General features: G+C 42.3%; 1 protein-coding gene across 3 annotated transcripts in view; it reads right to left on the minus strand.

Annotated features, from left to right (window-relative positions):
• Positions 1–24,889, minus strand: part of PHACTR2 (phosphatase and actin regulator 2) — a 134,585-nt gene extending 109,696 nt beyond the window's left edge. For all 3 annotated transcript variants that reach the window (XM_042016255.1, XM_042016258.1, XM_042016254.1), the window contains exon 1: positions 24,730–24,889. In XM_042016255.1, the coding sequence (XP_041872189.1) occupies positions 24,730–24,874 (145 nt within the window). In that variant the 5' untranslated portion in view covers positions 24,875–24,889. The remainder of the gene's footprint in view (positions 1–24,729) is intronic.
• Positions 24,890–27,992: the final 3,103 nt, after the last annotated feature.

The following is a 27,992-nucleotide window of genomic DNA, read 5'->3' on the forward strand; positions in this document are numbered from 1 at the left end:
TAAGAAGATCAGATCTGTGCAGGTGTAAAACTCTCTGTTCATCTTGCAAAAATCTCATACTCCATCAGACTGTATCCTGGTTTTCTTCACCTATGAGGTGGTCCTGTATCACAATCCATTTCAGCCACAGGCACTTAAGACCTGGGCTCAATTCCTTTCATCCACAGACTTCCTGATTTTGTGCAGGCTCCTCCAACATCTGACCTAGGAACAGCTTGTACTGTGCTCGCCCCCACACCTCAGCTGTGTGAGGATAAACACACTGGAGGTTATGTGAGACCCCAGTGCAGAGTTAGGAGCCGGTGAAGTCACTAACCCAGATAATCAGGGCCAACCCCTGGAGAAGAAAGCATTACAGGGTACATTAGTAGCACTGCTAATTACACAGAACCCTAACGATCCTGCTCTCCAATACACCTGATGTACACAGCCTGCTGCAGTAATGACATTTCACTCCCAGGAAAATCAATGACGATTCACGGAGGCACAGAAATCTGCCCAGGTAAGCATCAGAGAAATCAGGATAAACAGAGACCTCAGTGCCCAGCCATCAAAAACACTTAGAGCTGACAAACCTGCAGAATCGATGGACAGCTTCAGCTGTGGTGTTTCCAATCATGACAAAGATGCCTAAGAACACATTTAGAAAATGTGAAATCTGGCTCTGTTCAGTGCACATTTGTCACTGCAAAGATCTGATTCTGTAAGATGCCATTTCAGGCAAAATGTTTCGCTTCCCTTTCACTGTGTCTGTTTCTTCCCACACAGAAATCATCAGGCAGGTGTCTCTGGGATAAGCTATACTTGTTTTTAGATGCTGTGGGTTTGAATAGTCAACGTCAATACTCTAAATAGACAACTTCATGCGATTCTTGTAAGTATCCACCAAGTCCCAGGGCAATGACTGTGCTGAGTACACAGGATCTGTAGTGCTCCAGAAGGTATTTCCTTCTCTGAAGTACCTTTCCATCCACCAATGGTGAGGTGCTTTCACTGGGAGAGAGGGAAGGACAATCTGAGAAGGCACAGGAATGACAGCAAAAGATCTGAACTCTGCTACAGACATATCCCAGTATTTCAGTTGATAACAAAGATTGCCACTTGTTACAGAGTGCCTTTGGTGCTTATAAACTTAGCCACCGCAACACTGCACCAAAATCTGGAATTAGTAACGTCTATAAATACAAAGTTGTTAGATACACATTCTCCAGGCTTTAGGAATATTAAAACCCTCCTCTGGCACGTTCTTGAAAGTTGCTAGGCAAAAGGGAAAGCCTGTTGAGGATGTGCTGAGCAGTATGCATGGAATAGGCTTCCCTGGGTAAGAGCTGAGGGTTCAGCAAAGTGCAGAAGCAACCTCCAGTAGAAACCTTCCCTAAGCCTCACCAAAATTTCCCAGCATTGATGGGAAAAAGTTTTGACAAAGGTCTTTTCCCTGCCTTACAAAGGCAGAAGAGTTTGAGAGCAGGACAGTTACAAGGATGTTCTTTTCCTGGGAAGAAGCTCCAGTTCAGCCTGGAAATATTGCTAATACACAGGTGTAAGTGCAGAGGGTGCTTTGTTTTGCTGAGCAAACAGCAGGAACCTCTTGTTCCCCGGGAAGACTTTATCCTTGAACAGCCTGGGCAGATGCAGTGGTTCTGACTCTTGCTGAAAGCTGCAAGGGGAGAAGCAACACCTCTGAAGTCAACAGATTTAAACTGATAGAAAACAAGGAGAGAGTGGGATCCAGACAGCAATATGCGGTCGATGTAGGTGGGGAGTTTCACAGCACAGATGGGTTTTCAGAGGGAGCAGGAAGGGGCTGGGCATATGATGAGTTCAGTGCAGAGAGGGTGGCAGGGCTGAGTGAGAGGAGGGACAGGCAGTGGGAGGGGAAAGCAGGGACATGGGGAGAGGTCAAGAAGGAGGTTTCAGCATATCATGAAGAGGGGGAGCTCAGCAGGAGATAAAAGCATGGACAAGAAAAACATCTCTAAATACTTGATTATTTAAGAAAATTGTAGCTTTTTTTCTGAATCCTGGATTTTAGTGAACTCATATCTACAAAGCAGCATGGTACGTATTCAGTTTGAAATACTGGAAAAAGAAACACAAGGTTTTGGTCTTTAGTTTTCTTACCAATTCCTTTATGAAGGCTTTGCATGTGCCTAACTGCCTACCTAGCCCCGGAAACCTGAGGATTTCTAGGATTTGGATATGCCTGAAAGAATTGTACCTGGAATGACCAAAAGTAAATATATATTAACTATGTGCTGGTGTCACCATGAGCACAGCTGCATGGCTGGCAATGGGAGCCTCACAAACAAGATGTCTAATGACTTCAAGCATTTTTACTACTCTTAAACCAGCCCAGAGCTATTGGCAGGCTGTCTGCCTTCAGAAGACAATTAAATCTACTCAGAGTCAGGTCTAATTGACATGCTGGTAAAAATGCCCTAAGTGGCAGACTTCTGTGTTCCATTGTCCCTCTTAGCCTGCCATTTCTTCTGTATCGCTTGCCCTTCTTCCCTCGTCCTGTCCTCTCCTGAGCACACGTTCACATACAACCTAGGCTGTGGTTATTCCTCCGTGTTCTGCCCTTACTGTAAGTCAGACTCTCAGACTGTGTCATGTACCTGCTTGTACAGAGCCAAGTCTGGCTGCTATAGAGGGAGCTTCTACAGATCTGAAACTGCTACACGTCTTCCACTGAACTGCCAAGCATTTGCTGTCAGGAACAAAATATGCCCTTCTGTTTGCTTTTTACAGTCTCCCAAAATTGGAAATTACTTGGAAAAGCAAATGGCTACTAAATGGATTAGGGCTATGATTTGGGAAGGTCCAGAAGATATATTTTCCTCTCTGTCACAGAAAACTGGGTAAGTGTTCCAGGTGAAAGGCTACAAGACCTGGGCTGCCGTTTACAGTGCCTGGTGTGGGTGTTCATGCATTAATACAACATATTGCTCACATAAATGAATTCTGTCAAGCAAACTGAAATAACCTCTCTCCTTTTCTCTTTAAATATCACAAACAAATGCTCTGAAACAAGTTACTATTCCTATGGAAACAGAGATGAGCTCCAACCAAAACCTTACCTCAGAGCATGGCCTTTGTTACCTAGAGTGCCAAGCTAAATCAGGTATAGGAAACAGGGCAAATCAGTTTAAAATAAGACTTTTTAGTATCAGGTAAGGTATCAGACTGCTATAATCCTCAGTATTATACAATACTAACAAGGAATAGAAAAATTGCTTCCACATGTCCACTGAAATAAAGTTCCAGACTCAAACTCCATTTTATGGGCTGTGGGCTTTTCACACCTGAGCCAGACAGTTACAGAGCCTGTTACAAGATGTTCTGAGTTTGAAAATCTGATAACATCTTTGAATGTTCTGAAACCATCATGATATTTGACTAGATCTCGTATTTGTATTAGAACAGATTTTCTACAAAGAGGCCAAACTGAAGCTCTGCATACAGGGACAGCCAGTTTTGGATCCCAGATTGTCTCTGTCTCAGTCATATTGAGGCTGGTGCAGTGACACTTCCATCTCAGTATTTGACTTCACCAGGATGGTAGTACAAGCAAAAATACTTCAGCCTTTTATTACAATGTGAAAAGTGAACACACTTTTTGAGTCATAGGGGCCAGGGCACCAAGAAGAAACAAAATGCCCTTTGCTCTGATAGTGAAAGTTACAATAAAAAACAATGGTTGAAAACAGAGACTAGGCATGTACAAATAAAAACATGTATCTATTGCAACAGCAAATGTGATTAAGCTCCCAAGGCTATCAGTGGATTTTCTGTCTCTGGAGGTCATCACATCAGGACTAGATGTCTTTCTGGATGACAACAATAAAACACAAGTTACTGAGCTCAACAAAAGTGTAAATGGGTGTAATTTAAGGGCTTGTATTGCACAAGTCAGACCTAATAATCCCTTTGGCATTAGTGCCATGAATCTGTGTAAAAAGGCCAGTCTTCATTATCCTTGCTGAAGTGAAATGTCAGACTTTTATCATGCCTTAATGACTGCGTATAATAGATTTGCAGAACATTTTATCCTGCTATTTATCTTGGGACCTTATTCTTACCTTCTGCCCACCACTTTTCCTCTTGTGTCTTCTGCAGATTTTTCTCTTGCAATCTTACGTATAATGAAAAAAGAGGGAATTTAACCTCACTGAGAGGCATAAGCATAACTCTCTTTCTGTTTTCCCTTAAAATATGCTAACAGATAATCCAGTAAAGAAAAAATATGGAAATTTAATATATCCTGGTCTGAGGGTCTGAGGTTATACCAGCTTACGGTGAAGCCAACAGTAAAACTTCCACTTCAGTCACACCAGGACTTTGTTTCTGAACATAAAACATGTGGCCAGACTTAAATTAAGGATAGGGGAGATTCTGGATGTTTCAGTTTGTTTTAAGTAGCGTGGGTGAAAATATATTAATAAAGTCTTAGGTAATGGAATAGAAGACTTCATTTAAGATATTTATCTGCATTTGTCTTAACCCTGTCTCCAAGCTGAAGTAAAATTTAGGCAAGTAGGAGCTAGATAATGATCACTTAAATGTCAAATGCCACCCTTAGGAAAATGAACAAATAAATATCAAAAAAGAGAAAGCTTTTCAAACTCCAAAAGCTGACAAACAACTGCTAGTGTGCAGTTGTGTGCTGTACATGATGCACTGCACATTTAGCCAGACAAACCTCTTTGGAGGTTAATGTTTTATAACTTGATTCATGAGACACAGATCCGAGCAGGTATAAACTGGAAACAAACAGAGGAGGCATTTGACAAGATGCACTACAGAGAGGTATAACTTCAGCTTGTTACCTTGCTGTCTCTTCCCTCCTGGTACTGCTAGTTTTCATATAGATCTCGCCACTAACCTGTACTGCTTTTGAACACCATAGTGCACATTATTAAAGTAAAATCCATCATCCAGAAGTCACCATCTAATCAAGGATCACTCTTAGGTGCGCCAGATATTCTGCAATAGTTGGAAAGGAGAATGACAGGAGAGTATAACTAAAGGAGAGTGAAAAACACTACTTGAATGTGTTTTCCTGAATGATTTTTAAAAATATCTATTTATCTATATTTATCTGTGAATTTACTCTATATTTTACCATACCGGGACTGCATTCTCACTTAATCACAACTTCTGTTTCATATAAAAGGGATTTTCTTTACATACCCATAGTCCAAGCTGTGCTACCCATATGAGCAATTGGTATCTGTACAAGGTCTGATGGAATTACATCTCAACTCTTCAAGCTCAGGGTTACTATTACTTCAGTCCCTGGGTTTCCTTAGAGTTGCAATGATTACCTTCCTCCTTCATTGGCAGGAGCTCAAGCTGAATGGGCTGCGTAACTGTGAAGGGTGCCCAGCATGCCTAAACAGGGTAGAGGTACCTAAAGTAGAGACCCCTGAAACAAAATACTCATCTTTTTTTCACCTATCTGTTTCACCTGCTCTTTCCTGACTCAAAGGGAGAGATTTATGATTGAGAAATTTGTCTGCATGATCAACCTCCTCAAGGGATCCAGCTAGACTAGAATCACAGCTCCAGCTATTGTACAAGGTGCCTCACACTCACACCAAAGGATATTTCTTTTTAATGACCAACAGTCAGAGGTTAACTCCACTTATTCAAGTGCAGAAAGTGTGGTGAATTGGTTGCTGGTGTATGTGTAACTTAACTTTCAGTACCCTGGTCAGACACAGGAATGTCTGATGACTTTGACTTCTGCTAAACTCCTGTCCTGAACTGCTTTAGCTGCCACATACAGGATCACTTTAGCTTGTGCAGCTTGATGATATTCTAATACCAGCAACAAAACAGACGTTCAAATGCACCTCAAAGGTATTGAAAGGACGGGTATATTTTATTATAAAACACATATTTTACCTGCAGAGGCTTGTTAACAACACCAGTTATTTTAATCTGATTTGGTAGCTAATATGCTTGCCAGAACTTATTGGAAAATGTGTGGGACAAACACAGAGCCTAGCTGGTATCAGCAAAGTACATCAGGCAAATTGGCAAGCTGGAGATGTGCCACATGCAGGTGTTGGGAAAACATGCATTAGAAAGAGTTTGCTTCCGCTGAATGAAGAGACAAGGTAAATATTTTCCATTTCAGGATGTAACTGTGTCAGCATAGGCTGTACTTTTGTTAGGCCACAGCTGGCCAGTATAGCAGAAGTGAAATCCTGGAGTAATTTCAGGTAACGATGCTGATAATTCAGCAGCCCAAACTTTTTTGCTCTGAGTCAAAACTCCAACTGTACTCCACTGTAGCATGGAGCCAGAGGATGAACTGCTGTCTATACAACATAAAAACTTCCAGTGCTGAGAGGTGTATTATGGTGAAATCAACAACATGCTGTAAATCTGGTTCAAACTGCTTGGTTTCCTTGCACAGAAGTGCGCATATCTGGGGAAGAAAGGCAGAAAGACCAAAGAATTTGACCAAAGAGGCAACAAGGAAGCCAGGGGAACTCTAGAAATACACCCTAAGGAAAACGTAAGACCAAACACCAGCTGAAAAAGACTGTGCTGCTAACAGTGAAATGATGCCCTTTTGTTTGACTCCTGCTGTCTTTGGGAAACAGATTTGGTGTAGTAAAAGATGAAGAAATCGAAGACATTTCTGTTTCTATTATCAGTTTGTCATCCTAAGTGAAACAGCACATAACATTGTGTGAAAGTTCAAAAAGGTGTCAAACCCACATGGCAAATAGGTTTTTTGCAATTTCTTCCCTTCCTCAGCTGTTACCCAAAATATCCTGTTTATTGTAACATGCCTTTCACCTAGGCATCCCTTCCCAGGGTGTCATGCAAGGCCGTTTAATCCCCGTTGTGGCAAACAAGTCAGCGCTCTTTTCCTGGGGTGGTAATCAGCTGTAAAGAGAACTCCAAAGTGACATTTGTATGGCATTGTTCCTTTTCTTTTCCCCTTACAATAGCACCCACTGGTAGTTGCAGTGCCTATTTTGTGCACAATCTAGGATGCTGCAATTAAGTTCTGAACACAGGTCCTTCTTTAAAAGCATCAACAAAGGTGTAGGAGGGGAAATTATGTATCCTGCTTCATTTATTTCTAAAAATAACAACATTTCATCAAGAACATGATGCTTGAATTTATCTGGAGAGCGTATTTAGATAACGCAGGGAAAGGTGCCCTCTTGAGAGCAAGAAAAAAAACTCACTAAAGCTATTACAAAAGGTGGTTGGGTACTTCCGAGCTATGTTGTCTTTCTCTTTGCATTGCACAGTGGTGAGAAGTATAAGCTTCTTTCCTTCAACGAGAAAGAGAATATTATAGAAGGAAGCTGACAAAAATATATTTGAAATATTTTTATTTGCATTATTAATAGTGGTTTGATTATTAAAACATAATGAAACAGCAAATTATTTTACTACAGGTAGCTTTTTCTTTTGTTACTGAGGTCAGCCTGGACAATGGGATTACAATGAAGATTGTTCCCTCTTTGATTCCCCATTTTCCATCTTGGTTTTGAAGCACAGATATGCTGTCTTTCAACAATTTCCTTCCTCCAATTTGCATTCAGTTTAGCAGTGTGGGTAAAATGCACAATCATATGTAGTCTTAACCTGACAACTCTTCTGCTCTCTACTTGTTCTCTCAGGTTGCAGCTTTCAAGTCTGACAAACCCCGCAAACTACAAGTGTTTTGGTGAAGCCTTGAAATGGTACATTTCTTGTGGTAGTTACAGCATTTCTCCAAAGCAATTTTTCAAATATCTTTAAGTCCTTGCAAAACCTTAGTATTGGACATAAATTACATGACAGTGATTAACCTCTCAAGTACCTTGGAATTTTACCTGGATTTTGATAATTCTTTCTTTGTGCACCCTAGTTATATGAAAACCAAACCAAATGAGGGGTATGCCAATCAACAGAAAGCTGTATTACCTCTTTGCTTGAATTTGTCAAGAGCATTTTGACTCCTTGGTCCTCTCCAGTGCTTGCAACTTTGCTGGCATGACAATAGCTGCAAAATTTGCAAGGATGTTCTGTAATCCGACATTCCTACATTCAAATCAGAACTGAAGCACTGAGTAAGAGCTGGGCCACGGACTGCCCCATGAAATATCCTGCAGGATCTTTTGGATTGACAGAAAACTACTGATACATGTTTTTGAGAGCAGTTTATCAAACTGTTGTACACCTACTTCATGAAGATAACATCTAGGCCATGTTTCCATGGCTTAAGTGTAAAACACAGTCCTGTGGAACAGTCTCAAGACCTTTTTGATGTCAAGGGATGGAGGCAGAGGAGACAGCATGTTAACACTCACTCATCCACCCCCTGCCAGCCAATCCTGGGAAAGGGCCTCCAAACAAATGGTTGTGCTGGAACACCAGAAGGAAAAAGCTTCTTCCACCTGCAGGAAGGACAATCCAGGCCAAGGCAGCTGCTTGGCTGAGCGAGGGCTGATGATGCAGCACTACAAACAAAGCACAGGAATGCATAGAGAGGCCCAGCAATTGCAGGGGGAGAAAACAGCAGTGAAACAAATAAAAATCAGTTGCAGAGGTACTTGCTTTCAGGATGCTGCCACATGGTTTAAGAGATGAGATGGCAGAGATGAAGATGATCTAAAAAGAAGTTTGTGCTGGCCCCACATGACTCAATGTTTCAATGAGCCCATTTAAATTAAAGGAACAATCCTGTGAATGAAATCTCACAATCTGTGGGAGAAAACAGACGTGCAGCCCAGTGGTTCTCTTCACAGTTACACAAATTCTATAGCATTCTAGTAATTTAACATTTTTTGTAACTTTGTATCCTCTTGCCATGGCCCTCTTGGAAAAAGATGATGTTTAAAGATAAGTAAGCAAATGACATTGATTTCTAAACTAGACCTGCCCACACACAGGACAAGTTTAAAAATCAATGGAAATTGACATTTCCATTTTATAAAGGAAAAGTCAATTGAAATAGATAAACCTTGTAATGAGCTTAGCCAGAACCTGAAGATTCTCTGCTATATATCTCCCACAGGCTTTTAAGTCCAAATCAGAAATGAAATCCCTTTGGAAGCAGGCTAAACAGTTAACGTGAAAGGAAGAATTCAGATATTATATTGTTCTAAGCTTGCAACAAACAGCGTAGTAGGCCACCCTATTTATTGTATCTTTAGGTCAAAGTTGCATCTGAATCTAAACCAGATTAGTGCATAATTTACAAATTCATAAAAAACCCCAGACTAAACAATCAACCAACCAATGAAAAAATCTAAATAAAAAACTCTGTGTTTTTCACCCTGACATAAGAATATTATCTATTACACATTTCAAGACCTGGATGGAATTACACCATGCTTGCTCCCCCAGAGAATGACGAATTTCTTCCACCCTGCTCTAGCAAAAGAGTCTGCCCCAAAGCTTTCAGGAAACCTGCAGCAGTCCTGCACATTCTTGAGCCACTGGGGCTGAAACACACCAAGCATTTCTTGGCAATGCTGTGGAGAGAAGGAGCTTTGGCTCCTTAGTCTTGCAGGTGCTGCAATGGTTGCTCAGGTGTGGCAGGAAGAGTTTGGCAGCTCAAGGCTTGTATTCATCTGGATCTGGCTAAGAGCTACTGTAAGGGCTTTTTTTTTTTTCAGTTTCTCTCTCTCTCTCCTTATTCATTTGCCTATATATGTGGGAGATGGCCAGGACTTACAGATGTAATTTCCTGGACATGGTTTACATTCTATAAAATGACACAGTCATTTTTCACTGAGTCACTTTTTATGACCATTTCAGGCACTATTGAATAAATAACAGAGAAATGTTTTGATAAGTTAGTAAGAGTGTTCTTGTCATGTTTCGTTTGGTGATATGTCATCGGAAAACCACTTTAGCTTACTTTTAGTCATATATCTACTCTCTATAATTTTTATTATTTCATGTAGGAAAGAATTTCTGTTGCAGATGGATTGGTATACAGGAAAGCTTTGATGATATCTTTGACACTTATCAGCTGTATATGAACCACTTAACATTACTGTGGGGTTATTTTTCATGAAATACAGTCTAAAAGCAAAAATCTACCAGGCCCTCCTCCTCTAGGAATAAAAGAAAAAAAATTAAAAAAAGAAAAAAAGGAAAACAAAAGATTTTTCCTGCCATAAAACTGTCCTGAGGTTGGAAAGAATGAGTGATGTCTCTCTTTTAGGCTTCTGAGGAAAGTGGTTCCAGTGCTGGAATTTTCAGGCTGGGAGAAGGAATTACTACTTTCAGTCTCGTCCAGTCTAGTCAAAGGATTCTGCATCTGCCCTTAGAGCTGCATACACCAAATCGAAATGTCTACTGGGCCAGGAAAACATCAGGGTACTTAAGTGCACAATGCTAATTGAGGCCTATATGTTTATTTCTGAATTTTATATTACATTTTATATAGATCGAACTGAATTTTGATTTAGAAAAGACTGCTTCAGCTTCAGCACACACAAAAATTTTAGTCCAATTATTTTAATGATTTCTTTCTCAGAAGACTACGTAATAAATGTGCAACTCAGCCTGAGAGTCTGCCTTTGTGAACTTGCTGTGGACTAGGGTCAAAGCCCTCTGTACAAATACTGGAAAACCTGGTATCTAATTAAAGCCAGATTCCCTCATAATGGGTCAATATCCAAGTGTGCAACAGGCTACTGGCGAAGAATAAGAGCTCCTGTTAGCTCCCAAACAACACAGACAGCAGATCTTGCTCACCCACTCCTCAGCAGTTTCTCTGACAGATCAATATAAAACCCACAAGTGCCGACCAAAGTACATCAGGATCAATACAACAAGGAGATCCAATTTCACCAGCACAACCAATAATGCCAAGCTTGCAGCATTACCTTGGCTGAGGGAAGAGCAATGGCTGATAATAGTATTTTGTGTTGTTTAAATATACACTTTATGGATTAAAAGAAAAAAAAGGGGAGAAGGGGGAATCAGGAAATTTAAAATGCTGACACAGCATCCCCATCCCATCCCACTCCAGCTTAGTGCCTTTAAAGGCACTTAAGGCACCAAAACCAAGGAAGACCCTGCTGTGAGTTCATCTGAGAGGGAGCAGAAGCCAGGCAAAAGCAGCTCAGGGCAATCTGCTGCTGATCACTCCATGTAACAAGCCTGTATTTCAGATCCTCTCTGTGGGCAGGTGCGTGATCCAGGCAGAAATCCAGCGCCACAGTCGGGTTCTGCTGATCAGCATCACAACCACCCCATCTAGTGTATCAGCCTCACACAGCAGCACCTCCCTGAGGCTCAGAACCTGCGCCCAGCCGAGTTTTCCCCAGCAGCCCCTGGCAGCCAGCTGGGCAGCCGGGAGGTTCAGGCACCGAACCAAGCTGCCGAGGTGAGAAATGATGCGAGGCACAGCAGATGGGTGGGAAGGCAGAGGGGACACTTGGGAGCACATGGTGTGAGGCATTCAGGGTGTGTGGCTGGGCTCCCGGGAAGCTCTTTGGGTGGTGACAAGGCAAGATGCTGCAGTAATTACAGTAAGGATGCTCTTAGCACTGAAGTCCTATCAAAAATAACTGGAGTAAGGAAGAGGTAACAAAGCAGGAGGTATAAGGGGGTTAATTCTACCTTATGGCTGGGCAATATATTCCGTTTTGACCATACATTGATGAACCTAAGCATATTCACAAAACTCAAAATCTTGGCTTTTCCAACTTTTTTCCATTTCCCTCCTCCTGCAGGAAGGTCACTGAAGCCGTTGGGTCTTGTAGGACAGGAAATAGCACAAACAACAGCAGAAGAAAGCTCCATTACCTTATACCTTCATTACACAGGGAAAAAAGAGGAGATTGCTCACATAGCTGAGGCTTTCTTCAGGCAATTACTACAATGCAAACAATTTGTTTAAAGCCACCAACCTACTCATTTGCTGGTTTTTGTCAGTATTTTCAGATTCCTCCACAGATCTGTTGGAAAATCTGTCTATGGACAATTCTCCTCATATCTATGGCAGAGCAGAGCTGGAGCTGGTAAGGGTCCAGCACGTCATCTCTGCCGGCCACCACAGGCAGATGGACTCCTACAGTAACCGCTGCTAGATGGAGAGCATCCCTACTTTTCCCACACTTGGTAGGCATCATAGTACAAAAGACCTAGAGAATAAAGATTTCCACTGAACAGGAATCAGAGATGCTGAGCCAAAAGTTAGTTTGTTGGAGATAGAAGCAGAATCAATGGATTTTTCTAGATAAAAAAATATAATTTACTCTGTGGACATAATGGCAGACTAACATAAATAAAAGGTATAAAAAATTTCAATGAAATAATTTCTTTTGTTTCTGATGGGGATCTTTTACATTTTAAACCATTTCCATTTTCCTTTGCTATCTGAGTCAGTGCTTCTTTCATCTTGATTTCTTCTGGCCCTTCCTACTCCTCACGGTACTATAATAAAAGGCCTAGCTGTGTGGAGGGAGATAATATCACTCACACTAGAGAAGAAGAGCTAACACAATCCTCTCTCCCACTCACATGCAGCAGAGAAAGAGAGTCATAGATAATCATGGACAATCCCATCCTTTTTTTGCCCCTACCAGAGTAACAAGGAACCCAAGCAGGGCTCTCCTCCTGTGAGGAAATCCTCTTCTGTGAAGGTAGGCTGCCTGCAGACTTCCACATCATCAGGTGTACCTTCATACGGCTTTCACAGGATAAAGGTAGAAGTTGCTGTGTATTCTTACCTACTGTGGAATTGCTGTAGATGCTTTGTACTTGCTCTTTGTTTAATTTCCTTTAGAAAACAATCTTGCATCTATTTTGATCACTATTGACCCTGGCCAATCACAAAACCTGTTAATGCATCTCATCCCTTCTTGCGTCAGGATTTTCTTAAGAGCCTGGAACAGAAAAAAGCCAGTCTGCTCCCAAAGGGACTTTTGCCTTCTACAGGATTGTGATATTTGACTTCAGGTCACCTCATCTTTGTAAAGTGTTGTAAAGAACCCTTCCTGGGATAAAAGCTGCAGCAATCTATTCCAGCCTGAGACAAAGCCCTCTGAAGTCAATAGCAGCACTGCCAACCACAAGTGCACCAACATCTCGAATCAAGCCCCCAGAAACACAGAGATGCCATAGAAAGCATATTGTAACTTCTCTTGGAATAAAAAAAGAACAGTAGATTTTTTCTGCCTCTTTCTCCTAACCCCTGAATGCCCGGGCATGGGAGAATTGTGTTTTCAGAAGTTTTCAACACCAAAGAAGTCCAGCAGCCACTGGAGGGAAAAATACCACAACTGAGGATGTGACTGTAAGAGCCAAAACAAAAAATTGTTAAGCGCTGGAAAGTCACAATGAAGTCACAAGCCCAGGGACAGGGCAGTAGCTTCACAGGCAGTGTACTGCTGCATTCCAAAGGGGGCTGCACAGCACCTGACGGTGAAGCTTGGATGGGATGCAGTCACAGCAATGGCTTGGCTGGACTGCTCTTACTTAGCCTAGGTGGCATGCTCTACTGAAAGGTGCTTGGTCTACTGGAATTGCTGGGTGTCCTCCCTCCTCCCTCCCTCCTGGTTCTCAAAGCCAGTGCATTTGATGAGAGATCAAAATGTCTATATTGCCTTCTAACACTACCTCAAATCATAGAAATGGGAGGGGAAATGATGGCATAGACTGGAGAGGGAAAGGAAAGGGGTGCCCAGCCCCTTCTTCCATGGCAATCTCAAAGTTCAGTGACTGAAGCCTCCCTGTTCAGGGCAAGGGTTCATGTGGCCAGCATTCAGCATTTCTCTTGGAGATACTCGATAGCTACCAAGCAGTTCCTTCCCTCCCAGTGATGTATTTCCTAGCAGAGAAAGCAAGGCCCCACCAGTCCGATGTTTATATTTCAGTGGTTTAGAAAAATGTTACTTAAATGAACTGGACTGAAGCTGGGTAGCTATTTTTTTATATATACACACGTTATCATACCCAAGAGCTCTTCAGTGCCTATGTACAGGGCACCCTTGACATGCTCTTCTTCCTCGTGTGCCATGAATTCCCAGCAGAAGAATCTGTACTGCAATTTTACAGAAAAAAATATACAGGCTTAATAAAAACTGTCCTGCAGTTCTGTGGCAGCATTTATTTCAATGCCTGCTATCCACATGACTGAGCCAATGTTCAGTCCTATTACAGAAATTCCAGGGCTCAGAGAAATCCACTTAGGGATGTTACATCCCTCAGACTGGCACAAAAGGAAAGTGTTTCATTAAAAGACAAACAAGGAATTTTGGTTCCTTGAACCATACCAGCCTTTATCCTACAGGAGTCTTCAGCATCAGAGTGAATCCCATGGGTATCTGGCATCTATCAAATGCCATAGAACTTGGCTTCTGATTTTTCCTTGCTATAATTATTAGACTGGCCAACTTTTATGGGAATCCCCTCCCCCCCCCCCCAAAAAAAGTTACTCTTAAAATTCTGCTTCTAAAGATTAAGCTCACATGAACAAATGGAGATTAGGACTACTGCAAAGTGCACATATTTTGGTAGCTTTTATTGACGTGTAAAAGGATTAGAATCAGAAATCATTTGAGTGTATTTTTAAAACTTTGGTCCTTCCTATCAATGTGCATAATTTGAAGCATATAATTCTGAGTCTGAGAGAGATGCATACTGCCATTTGCAAAGTTCCTTCTGGATTTTTTCCCCCTCTCTCCTGTTATTATGATAATCAGTATTTGTATAAAAGCATCTTGGATTGAATATCACTTACTTCATACATGATATACATGGAGTTTAGTTTTCTGGGATTTTTTTTCTCTATGGAGCATATATAACTGAGAAAAGTTCATTGAAGCAGAAGCATGGAGTTCTAATGAATATTAGAATTCACTTCATTAATTAGTGCCTGAATTGAAATCTCCTTGATATAATTTCTTTAAAGAAGGTGATTGTCTTAGAAAGCAGACTAAGCTTGTTTATTTGAGGTACTTCTCACTGTCAAAACCCTATTACCTAGAATTCATCTAAATATTCTAAATATATACTTATCTTAAGCCTATGATAAAACTGTGTAACACAGCTCCTCTTCAAAATACTAAGGGCAAATTTGGCTTTGCCCTTTCATTTCACTTATCTTACTGTCAGTTATTTATTTGCTGCTTGGGAGAATTCCTTCCCATCTCTTTCACTTCCATCTCTTTTAAAGGAGGTAGAGAGGACACCCTGCCACTGAGGGTGGGTCATGGATGTGGCTCTTCCATCCACTAAAAAAGCAAGATCCATCTTTATTTCCTTAGCCCAGTGAGTCTGGCAGATGGATGGCTTGTGTTCTGTCCTCTGTCCCTCTGCTGTCATTCCTGACTTGGCCTAAACACAGCAATAAAAAACCAAACCAAAAAACCACTCAGAACTGCAGAAGACCCTGCTCGTTGTTGTAAAAAGTTTCTTTTCACATACTTTTCAGTGTGTTTCCAGCTCTGGTTTTAAGTGCTTCCAGCACTTGAAGGAGAGCAGCTTTCACTGTTCCTCCTGGGAGACCATTCCCCAGCCCAATAAATCTCACTCCCAAGAAATCTCTTTTACACATCCCCTCCTGTGCTTACAGCACTTTTCCAATCTTGGCCTATCATGAGTAGAATAAATAACTTATTCCCCACAGAGTTTATATAATAGTGCAATAAAGTTGCAAAAGCTGTGTGCTCCACTGAGTTACTTCTGCTCACCAGAAATTTGTGTGATAACAACTTCTGTATTGCCAGCAAGACATAATTTCTAATTTCAATAAATCACAAGATTTCTACGGAAATGCAAAGCCGTCCAAAACAGACAATATTATTACAAAAGTCATAGAAGACATAAGAAAAGAAGCATGGAAGATCTTTAAACTGCTGACACCAAGGCAAAGTCTGATGGGTCTTTCTCCCCCTAAATTCAGCAGACTGGTTACAGATATCTTGCCAGCACTCACTCTGTCCATGATGTTTTGTTTCTGCTTTCAAAAGACTGGCAACTGAGCTATTTTAGAAATTATAAAATAAAGTACTTTTGTTTCCATTTTACTTAACCCAGCTTGAATTAAAAGTGATTTCAAAGTAATGCCTAAGATACTGTTAAGCAATTACCTTGCTATTTGGGACAGTGTGCCATCTTCCCTCACCCAAGCGTAGGCAAGCCTGTGGAGCTGCCTGGCACTGCCTCCACAGCAGGCACTGAGCGAAAGGAAAAAGAAGAAAAAAAAAAAATCCCCATGGAAATTGCAAGGGGGGAATCTTTCTTCCAGTGTCTGGGGACCATCAGGAGAGCTATCTGATACAAAGCCAAAAAAGGGGCAGGCAGCACATTTGAAGTCCCAAAGTCTTTTGCCCCTGTAGCTGAAAGAAAGTCATTCGCTCTGCTGGTTCCCTCCAGGTCTGGCAAGCGCTGCACTGCAAAGGTGCAGCTTTCAGAGTCTGTTTCAGATAGACCACTAAATGCATGAGCATGCACAGTGCTCTCATTTACTATGTGTCCAGGGATAAACATCTGCACCACAGAGCAACTCTTGGCTTGTGAGCCGAAATCGCCAACAAAGTTACACACACATTCACCAGTTTGCCATAGGAGGATCCCATTAGACAAATTCAAGATGACCACCTAAATATGAGAAATATCTGAAAATTACTGCATTGGTTTTTTGGTAATCTTTCCCCAAAATGATTTTTGCTATTTGTAGATCAAAAGCCATTGTTTATCTCAACTTCCAAAGAATAAGGCAAAATTCATAGCAGATGTGTCTCCAAATACTAAAATAGCTGGGTGGGAGGCTTTTATTATTTGCTATTCACTAAAATAAACATGATGTGAAATTTGCCATTCAGTTTTGTTTGCAGGAAGGCATAACAGGAAGGCACCATGATTTTTTAAAAAATGTTAAGGGCTCAAAAGTCAGACAGCTGGAAGAAAGATGCCATGCCCCTGGGGAGGTGTAATTCTCCCTCTTGCCTCACTCCTAAGGATACAAAATCGAGGGTCTACTCAGAAACACAGGCTGAGGTGCCTATAAACCTAAGTAACAAAGGCAGCATTGCCATGCTTCATCCTTGGGGCTAGAGCAGTTCTTGTTGTGGTTTGGGATGCCCACTAGTCCCTGATCAATTACCCTGGCTCTGGCTGTGCAAGCAAAATAACATATTTGAAACCCAACCTTTCTGATCTTGCCTAAACTGCTTTAAATCAGAATAAAAATCAGAATTATATCTTGCAGACACTGCCTTTTCGTGCTACACATTGGTACCACTCATCTTTTTTTCAGATAAAAAAGTCATGGTTTCATTGATGGTTTTAACTACTAACATTTACCGGCAGCCCTGACACTGGGCAACAGAGGAATTAAATTAAAAAGTGGCAAGCAGATGACTGCTAATTATCCCTTCACTCATAGAGTTCAAATATAGCTGCCTGTGTTTGAACACAAAGAAGGACTGCAATTAGGGCACATTCAATTGCAAAACCACCATGACCCCTCTTTTCTGCGCTTGTAGACGATGCAAAACAATACCTCAATACCAATGCTACTTAGTGGCTTAGTAATATTCTTCAATAATGTGTGTATTAGTCACAGATATATTCTTGAAAGCTGTGATTCTACCCCCAAAACCAGAAAAAGCAAACAAACATGCTCTGGAGGGAGAGCTTTGCTCAACGTGCTCTTTTTATGGTCTGGTTCTCTGATATACTCAACATCCTTATTCTGTCAAGAAGGTATTTGCACCGTTTGATATCCAATGATTTGTAAAGGAATCTGGCAGTGGTTACCCTTGCCTTGGAAGGGTGTACACTTGGTGGACAGGGTCCTTTAGGACAATCACATTTCTGTGGTGGGGAAATTTGGCACTTCTCTGCTGATTTAATTCCTGGTCCTGGTCCCCAAACTAGAAGGAAAAAGCCCTACACCAAATTTCTGTATGGTGAAAAGTTATTGAAACCTCAGTAAATTTTTTGAAGTGACTATCTAGTAAAAATACTATAATTATTTTTAAAATATTTTTTTTTTTTGTATTTTAGCTTATGTGAAGCATTGCCACGTTGCCATCTGCGGTTGAATGCTTCCTCTTCCACATTTCCCTCCCAGCCCCACACTGTTAGGTCCTGTATTTCTCTCAATAGAGAAACAGAGCCAAGCATGAGAACTGTGAAGGGCAATGCAGGACGTGTCAGAATTTTTAAGAAATGTGAGAGAAATGGGAGAGGGTAGAAAAGTGTCTCATCACCAAAGGATGCGGTGGTTTAAGCTGCTCTTTAGCTCCTTTACAGAGCACTCCCTCCATCTGAGAGCGTGGCAGACTTGCAAAGCACAGCAGCTTTGCAGCTTCAGGCTGTATTAAAGCAGGGCCAACACTTCTGAGCCCATTATACTAAATACTTCATGCTGATAAAACTTACTAATATTTCACTGTTTCAAAACTCAAAAATTGTGACAACATCAAAGGCACTAACATAATTTATGCAACACAACCTCTTAGAAGTCCATTTCTGCATCAAAACCTCATGATGGAGAACAAGTTTTCTCAGCTCACCACCAAGGGAAGTGTTGACTGCCTGCAAACTCTGCTTGCATTTCAGGAAGATCACAGTGCTTTCCACATGCATGAAGAGCAAGGGTATCCCTTGTTGTGGTGGGGTTTAAGGCTGACAGTTTCAAAGATGAAGGGAGAAGGGAATGAACTCAGAATGCTGAAATCACGATTTTCTATTTTCTTCTGCATATTTTTGCTTTTGTTCCACTTTGTTTGTACATGAAAAAAACTAATTTCTGCATCTGTTAAAATAGTAGCAACATGCTAGGTAAAATGCTAGGGGGAAAAAAGAGAAAAAGAAAAGATTATCACTAAAGATACGTTTGCCTTATGATAAAACATATTCAATGAGAGTTAGTAAAAATTCAGAAACATTACTAATACTGGTGTTATTGAAAACTGAAATCTTACAGGATTTCTGGCACTGAAAAGATTCTGATTCAAAAAGCATAAATAAATATAAAATGTAAATTCTTCACCAGCCCTTGAAAACCTGCTAATTCTCCCCAGCCTTTGGACCATAAGTTGAGTCTGCTTTTTCAGGAAAAAATAGCAAAAAGAGGAGGACATGCAGGAGTGGGCTGGGGAAGGAAGATAAATTATTCATGCTAATGATGGATTTGGCTAATGAAACATTTAGATTTTAAAACCAAAACAAAAGCTTCTTTTGAACAAGTTGCTTACATTCAGTAAAAGAAGAAGAAAAAATTTTCTTCAGTTACTCTTTGAATCACTTCAGCCTTCGTACTTGACGTGTGGTCTGATATTAAATGGTTACTTGCTAGAAGCCACAGAGGAGCAGGAAGTGCTAAATGCCAAAGGGCCTTGAGAAACTAAAACACGCTCGGCAGCAAACCACTGAGCAGATCTCAGCCTCAATTACTGGTCTGGCTGATGAAAAACATGCATCAAATCCTATGCTGAAGCTGTTTGGAGCTTACTTTCTACTTAGCCAACCATGAAGATTGTCATCATATGTAAAAAAAAAATTTTTTTAAGCCTGAGCCCAAGTATGAATATATTATTGTAAAATTTTTGTCTCAGAAACTATGCCATGTATAAATGACATGTAGAATACATGGTTTATATTTATAAACCATGGTATTCCCAGGGTTTCCCCTTTCATGCTTAATCAGGCTGGGCTAATAACAAGAACCTACTCCAGTTATTCTGCAAGAGTTGGTGAGGAATAATGTCTTTTAGTCCAGTATAGAACAAGCAGGTTCTTATTTTGCATATATTTTGGTATAAACTCAGATTAGAAATGGCTGACTATATTCTGACACATGCTTCTTCTCCACATGCCCATCTATTTTATAAACTGAACTGTTTTTCAGGCAGACTTAAACTTTGTCAATGTATTCAGTACAAATGATTCCTATATTTTTCCTCCGCATCATTCTGAAACTACAAGTTACATGTAAGGCTGACCAGGATGGGATCTAACATTATGGGGTCATGGCCTAAATAGATTATTACAAAGAAGTAGATGCTTCAATTCTATGAGCATAAGTCAAATTTCATTTGCTTATGCTTGCTGCCTCTTCCTGATATTTTAAATTTTTTAATTGATGCAAAAATATTAATGTGAACCTAGGACAGGATGCACTAACTCTTGGAAATGACACAGTCATGCTGAGTTTCTAAATCCCACCAAATTATTACTTGTCTTAACTTCTACTATAGATTTCTACCACAAATTGTCTGCCTTGGGCTTCTTGCAAAATTCTGTACTTCAACCTATGTTGTAAACAAGTCCTGCTTAGTACGATGGAGAACCATGTTTTCCCATAACTCCCATATTTTCATAAAATGTACCAGAATCAGCTGCTTTATTTATGGTGTTCTCCCACAGCACAAATATTCTCCCTCATCAATCCCATCTTAGGACTGAAAAACAACATTTTTCTAACTCCCAGAGAGCTTGGTAGGACTCTTGCTTGGTGTATATGGAAACTGGAATCTGTAGCCATTTGGGGAAATATGAGTGCAAGTGCAGAGGGAAATATAGACACACCTTAACAGCTACCTACCCACCCAAAATTTACCTTTTCCCCTAGGTTCCATGCCCTCAGATAATCAGGTCAGTGTCTAGAGGTCAATGTCAATATTCTGATTTTCACCCTTTCTAGATTCTCAAATACGTTCAGCTGTCAAAAATGTGTCCTTTGCATGAACCAGAGAGTTTGTTCAGTAAAAAGACAATCTGACATTTGTTCACTTTGCAAAGTGGGGTACTCTAACCATGAAAACCTTAAATAAGTCCAAAAATCATCAATTTTCTTTTCTAACATCATCCACTTTGATGCTCCGATCACTACATGAAAGCTTCCCCAGTTCTTCATTTAACTGGGGGATTTTAAGCAGTCTTTTCACCCACCCTACTTTGGAGTCAGCAGCAGATGGCATCATAGATGTCACTCATGATCATTTTTGAATAAATTAACTTGCAAAAATACCCAGAATAATCCTGGGATGTGCAAATTTTGAGACAGGACTGTCATTTGCACTCAGGCTTTCATTTTCTTCTGCAATCCAGCATCTGGGCTATGAGGTACCAATGAATTCTTGTCTGAATTCTTAGGTAGGTTTCTTTTGTCTGTCATAAGAAGGACTCAAAAAACCCCATGAAAGGAATGGAAAGATGCATGAGGAGCTCACCTCTCCACCTGAAAGGTGCATTTCTTACTAATGCAATAAATGACCTGAAACTTCTTCTTGCCAAAGAGCAAGACCTCAAGAGGAACTGCAACAATACAAGAGTGTCAATCCCAGAGCAGAGAGATCTGTGTTTTTCTGACTTCTGGTCTGAGCAGTACGGTTCCCTTTTCACCAAGATGTACCTCGCCACAGACCTCACTGCCTTCAGAGCAAAAGGCAAGGCTATACAGCAAAACCCACAACACTAAAAAGAGAGCGAACTGAAAACTGTCTACACGGACATGCAGATAAAGTGCGGGCACCGCAGCAGAGGAGGTTGGTGCCTGAGGGCTGTCACAAAGAGAACCACTGCCTCCGCTTCACCATCGGAGCACAGAGGTGGCTGATATGAAACAGCATCTCCTCCATCCTGCACCCCAGGACCCACAGCTCATGCTGAGAGCTACCTTCAGCCCCACAACCACCAAATCTAGATTTTGGATGAGTTCTGGGAAGGCATTTAACAGGGTCTTTTTTTGAAACGGCAGTTCAGTCCCCATCTGTATTGGACACATTAAGAAACTTGACTTACTTGATTCACCTTTAGAGTGGGTTTAAATCTAGTCACTAAACATGGAAGACTGCATAAAGGTGTGTAATTCAAGCAGCTTTTTGCAAGTGGCTCTGGTGTTGCTCTGAAATTTTAGAAGAGTATGTTTTTCTTCACCAATCTCCTTCAGATGCTCTGACAAACCAGCCAGTTGTCAGCTGGGGCATACCACAATGTTGAAGTGATGCACATGCTATGCCTGTCATAGAGGCTTTGAACTTTCCTAACATTGCCCTTTTTCGGGGTCTACACCAAAATTCTAGATCATGCCACCCATACTGATGATAAATATCACCTTATTCCTCCTAGGGGCTTACAAAAGGCCCGCCAAAACAGTGGGTGAGGTGACAGCCCAGAAAGAGAAATTAAGTCATCTTCTACCACTAGCACTAAAACAAAAGGTTATCTTTAAGAAGAAAGTCCTGAAAATATATTATCCTTACACACTGGATGGCAGCTAATGAAGTGAGATGCTGTAAAGTGATACCAGGAAGTTGCTTCTGTCAGTGTGTAAGAATAGCAGAAGAAGAAGGAGTGGGGATAAGAAAGTACAGACAGCACAAACATGAGGATCCCCCCGACCAGCCTCACTGCACTATCAAGATACATACAGTACTGACCTAGAATAACAAACAGATTTATTTTATGAACCACTGCCAAAGCTGCTTTAAAAAAAGCTATTATATTTCCCTTAGCTAGAAGGGTCTCTAAAAATATTGCCTTTTAATGGATCCGGCATTGAGAATGGTGGATCAGAAGGTGGTAAAATAAATGACATTGTGATCCTCTACATGGGTACCAATCACTGACGGAGTGTGAGGAGACAACCTCTTCTCAGCACAACTCATGCCAGGTTCTAGAAAATGAAAATAAATATGCAACAGAAGCTGCAAATTGTGACTTCAACAGCTGCAAGTGACTCAGCCCAGGAACAGGCATAAAGCAAACATTTTGCAGGTTATTTAAAATGCAAATTGTTCTTCTATACATGCAGCAGTTGGAGCACAGGTAACATCTGATGTAAATGAGTCACCTACTTTAAACAAATGATATGGCTAGAGAAAAAGGTAGAAGCAAAAATAATGACTCATATTGTTCCTCTAAGTGCTTCACATTTCTGTCCCCATTACAGTTGTTCTCCAGGTTAGTAGGGGAATGAAAAAGCAGGTTATTTTAATGGCACCTCAGTATAAAACCAATTCTCTAAACACCATATTAAAAATTAAACAGCTTTGCATCTTTAATGCATTCTTTCCTTTTTGAAGAGGGAATCAACTGTTATGTGGCCACATGTAAGTGTTTTTGTTGTGTCCAGTGAGCAGCTGGAAAAAAGATACAGGAAGCATCAAGGGAGAAAATATAGAATGAAAGAAAATGTGACCAAAAAAAAAAAAGAAAGCAACACTTGTCCCTTAGTGGCAGGAAGCACATCCTCAAAATTAAAATAAAAAATCAAGTCAGGCAACAGGGATACTATAATGTCATGTGTAAGAAACTACAAGTAACAACACATCTTTGAAAACCCTTTCATTTTACTTCCACTGGATTTGCCAGTCTCTCATAATGAACCCAGCTCATTGTCAGTAGTTTTTGTACTTAAGCCACCAACCAACATAGTCTACATTGATATGGTCTCAATCTTGTCAGCCTCTGTGATGATCCCTCTGCAGGGATCCCTCTGGATCCAGGGGTGTACACATCCAGTCATAGGGCATTGTTCATGCACCACTCTCCAGGCAGTGCTGAAATACACCTTACCCCTAAAAGTAGTCCTTTCTGAAGCACTAGAACCTCCCCCGTCCTCCCTGTCCCAAATGACCTTCACCATAACTTTTAAGTAGTCACAGAAAAAAAGTAGAGCAGAAAATTATACAGAAAATGGCATGGAGTTGTTTTTGCTAGCAGCCTCTGGCCCCATAAGCTGAATCTACTTGCTCCTGTGTGACTAAGCAAGTTTTCATTCCCTCTCCCCTCATCAGGCAGGCGTAGCTGTATACTTGATCTTCCCCAAGCAAATGTTCTGCTTCATCTTAAGATTCCCTGAGGACCAAACATAAGAGAACATTGTGGTCCATTGCAGACCCAACCATGCACTGCACTGTCTTGTGCTGCAGCAGAGGAGGTCCCTCAGTGCACTCTGGAGCTTCCCTGACGGTGGTTCATGGGTACCTCTGCAGTAGTGTGTGAGTGCACCCAAAATACCGGCATCACCAGGGTGTATGTGCCTACAGACTTCTAGTCAATAGAGCAGGACTGATTTGCAACTGGGCAAGCACACATTGTCAAAATGTGCTCAGCCCTGCGGAGACCAGAATTTCATTTTCCTTTGTGCCCTGCCTCAGGAAACAGACTGAGTAAAACTTTGGCCACTTTCAAGTAGCTGCACAGTAAACTAGGACCCTCACTTCCTCTCCTTTTACACAGCAAATCTTCTCTAAATTCTTTAGGAAGCCTACTCTGTCCCAAAGGGCCAGCTTCCACCCCCAAATCATCCTGCGTGCACTTGCAGGGATTGCTTCCTGAAGAAAGTTGGTGGGATTCTGACTTGCACATCGGTTTTTCTCACCTATTAAAATCCCGAAGCAGATATAAGGGCATGAGGTAAAATTCTGACATGCAGTTGAAGTGTAATGTGTGAAGTAGCAAGATGAGGAGTTTTGACGTCCTGGGACTTTTTTGCCCTTGCAGCCAGAGATGCTTTGCCAAATGGGTGTGTAGCCACAATGTTACCAGGATTAATTTAAATATGTGAACACAGGTATAAAAAGCCTGCAACTCTCCAAACATCTTATCAAGGAGTAGATCAAGCACCACGCACCCCAGAAATTCACACTACTGGTCACCGAGAAAAGACAAGTCCCACGTCTGGGAGAGCAGGGCAGGGTGTCAAGGAGGATGTCTTTTCCCGAATTCCCAAATTCAGCTCGGCTCCGAGGTCTCCGACACAAGGACCCTTCCCTCCCTCCCCCTTACCTGAGCCGCCCACGTTGGACCGCAGCAGGCAGGTCCTCCGGGAGGAGGAGAAGGAGGAGATGTCGCTTTGGGAGCGGCCGCGGGGACCGGGCAAGGACCAGACGGGCAGCGATGCTGTCCCGCTGCTCCCTGGCCTCTCAGCCATCGTCGACGGGGAGCCGAGAAGGGCAGGGAGGAGAGAAGAGGAGGGAGAGAAGCGGCGAGGGAGGGGACAGGGAAAGTTTGCGGAGGAAGAGCCGCCCTTCTCTTCCGACCGCCCCGCCGGGACGCCGGCGGCGATTTTGGGTTTCTGGGAACATAAATTTTGTATTTGCACAGGAGCGAAGCAAAATGGGGGGTTGGGTGCGAGGATGCAGCCATCCCCCGGGGTGTCTTCATGCTCCCGCCATTGCGATCTCTCGGGGAAAAAAGAAAAAAAAGAGAATCAGTTAAAAAGAGCCGAGCAACCCACACCACCACTTCTGTTTTGTGTAACAGGGTGCCCTCTCCCCCGCAAAGCCGGAAGGTTGCACAAGGCATCGCATCCCTGCGAGAAGAGCCGCGAGGGAGACGAGTCAAATGTCCCCCCCATCACCTCCCTCCCCATCTTTCTTAAGGATTGGGTTGCATGTAAGAGACTTAGCTAACTTTGGCAGGAAGGTACTCTCCTTCCTTTCAGATCAGTCACACAGACCTAGGCAGAAGCAAAATCAACCTGCATGGTTTCATTTCCTGGTGTTTTACAGAAACCCTTTCACAGCAAGATGCATTTTTAAGAGGAAATTTAATGTTTACACTGCTTCTTTCAGGCAAGTCATACTACATTCTACCTTGAATAAAATCCTCACTGCCGTGCAGCCACAATGACAAAACCAGAAAAGACTGCACCTTATATTTTTAATGCATCCATAGTTGCATTATCTAGCTATCCAATGTGAAAGTTGCATTCAGGCTGCATTTGAACAACTATGGTTCTCCAGGTCTGAATCAAAATCTGTCAAGTCTGAAATTTGTCCATGCAAAATTCAGTTTCTGGTTTCTGCTTCCAAAAACAGGCAAGTGCCTTCGTCTCAATGCCGAGCCCCGTGCACTCCCCAGGCACCGAGGTTTTGTGATCTTCCCAGCAGTCACCCTCTGCATTTGTCCAAGCAATTGATCCAGTACATGTCAGCCATTAGTCAGGTCAAAAGGCCTTTTTTGCCTAGCTTGTCCCAGGGAATTGCCTTCATTATTTCCTCTCCTTCTTCCCTCTGCTGACAGACCAGCCTGCTCCTTCTCTAGCCGCAGAGCTTTCCCAGTGGGACTGTGCTGTGAGGGGGAGAGGCAGGGGCTTCTCCTCGCAAGGGCACGGCCGTGAGCTCCTTGCTTACAGTCCCTCTCACGGGGCCCAGAGGCTCCATGGTCACACAGACAGCACGCTGTACCCATGCTTAGAGAGCTTTTGCAGCTGCACACACCAGTCCTGTGCTAGTCACAAAAGCTGACAATGTGCTATTTTTATTATTTGCCCTTTGCAGCTTGCATCATTACAAATGTGATTGTACACCAAGGACCTTTTTCCCCACCACAGATTTCAGTAGCTGGGCGTGTGTGGGCTAGTGACATTTTCTGGACCTATTTATGCCTTAATCAGAAGTGTACTCATCACTGCTATTTACTGAAATGTTTGCCACTTTTCTTTCTTTTTTAAGAGATGTGATCATTATTGAAATACACAGTCCCTGCTTCAAACCTCACCAAAGTTTATGGCAGGTCAGCAAGCTTTGGGTCAGACCCTGAGCTTTTTTAAAATCATTTTTCCTTCCAAACATTTTGAACCACAGAGCAATTGTAACTTTGTCGTGCTGTACAAAATGTATGCTTCAAAATTCCCACATTATGGAGTGGCTCAGTGTCTGCAATCCTTTAGTGTGATCGAAAAGGAGAACATGAAGAAATCAAAAGATAAACTAGAAAGGATACCATAGCAAAAGGTCAAAGGCATCTAAAGATTCCTTTTGAGAAGCAAAGTGACTTCTAAAGAGGTGAAGGCAAAAGAAGACATAAAGTAGGTCAACAGTGAATGTAAAAGAGATATGAAGAGGCTCCTGTTGTAATATCAAAGTGCTTTGGTAAATCAGAGTAATGTGAACAGTCAGTCAGAAAGAATAATATGATAATCACAATGTTTTTTATCTGACTGTAACTTATTATATTAACCAATGTATATAAATGAAAATATTACAAAATGATGTACATCTTGTTTTCACAGCCCTTGAAATACTTTTTAAATTAGATGTAACAGCTGTGCTTAATGGCTCTGGAAACTGAAGCTCTGTTTCCATAGAACATCCTTCCCAGTTGGAGAGAGATTAGTTCAGTTGCCTGCTCATTCATTTTCAACTGTTCTGATGAGATTGCCAAAGAAACTTCCATTTGTGGTGATGATTATGGAAAGTTAGTATCTGCTGACTAAACCAAATTATTTCGGAAAGACTGTCCCATGGCAGCTGGGGGCTGAAATAAAAATACAGAATTCTGGCGTCAGGAAAGACTGGAGAAGCACCAGCTCGGGCAACAAGTTGCTGGAAGATGTATCTGTTAAAGTGTGTGCCTGCCACCCGTGATCCGCAGCACAAACGTCAAGTGTCTTCTACAGAACTGAGGCAGCTCCAGCACAGGCCATTCTAATGATCAAAGAAATGTTTCCTTGACAGGCTTTGGGGCACCTCTCTACCTGGGAAGCCTCCACGTTGAAGTCGGCTGGAAGGAGCTGCAGAGAGATATTACATCCTGTCCTTCTTGGGAAGGGGAGGGAAGCTGAGCCTGTGGTCGTAAGCAGGCGGAGAGGATGCAGATCCAAGGCTCAGGCCGGGGCCCCGCTGTAGATCCAGCAGACACCGTCAGGCCGCTCCCGGGCGAGGCTGACGGGGCGTCCAGGGTAGGAGCACGGTGGGATGTCGGCCGAGGCATCAGCCAGTTACTTCATTTTCTTAAAATCCTTAAAATCCAGGAGGCAATTTGTGGTCGAGCAGCCAGATAGAGCGGCACTGATGGGGACGAGCCCCCCGGCGGCGGGCGGGGCGGAGGCGGCGCGCAGGAACGGCGGTGGCGGCTGGGAGCCGCCAGGGGCAGAGCTGGAGCCCGGCACCCGCGTTCGGCCGGCGGGCTCGGCGGGGCGGGGACAGTCCGAGCTCGGCCCACCCGTGCCCCTTCCCTTCCCCAGCCCGGCCCGGCCCGGCCGAGCAGCGCCGCAAGCCCCGCCGCGCGGAGCCGCCTCCTTCCCCGGCCCCGCCGCCGCCATG

The sequence above is a fragment of the Corvus kubaryi genome, unplaced genomic scaffold (genome assembly GCF_017639235.1).
Source record: "Corvus kubaryi isolate FWS band 111438036 unplaced genomic scaffold, C.kubaryi_AGA036_p1.0 split3-73, whole genome shotgun sequence".
Classification (NCBI taxonomy): domain Eukaryota; kingdom Metazoa; phylum Chordata; class Aves; order Passeriformes; family Corvidae; genus Corvus; species Corvus kubaryi.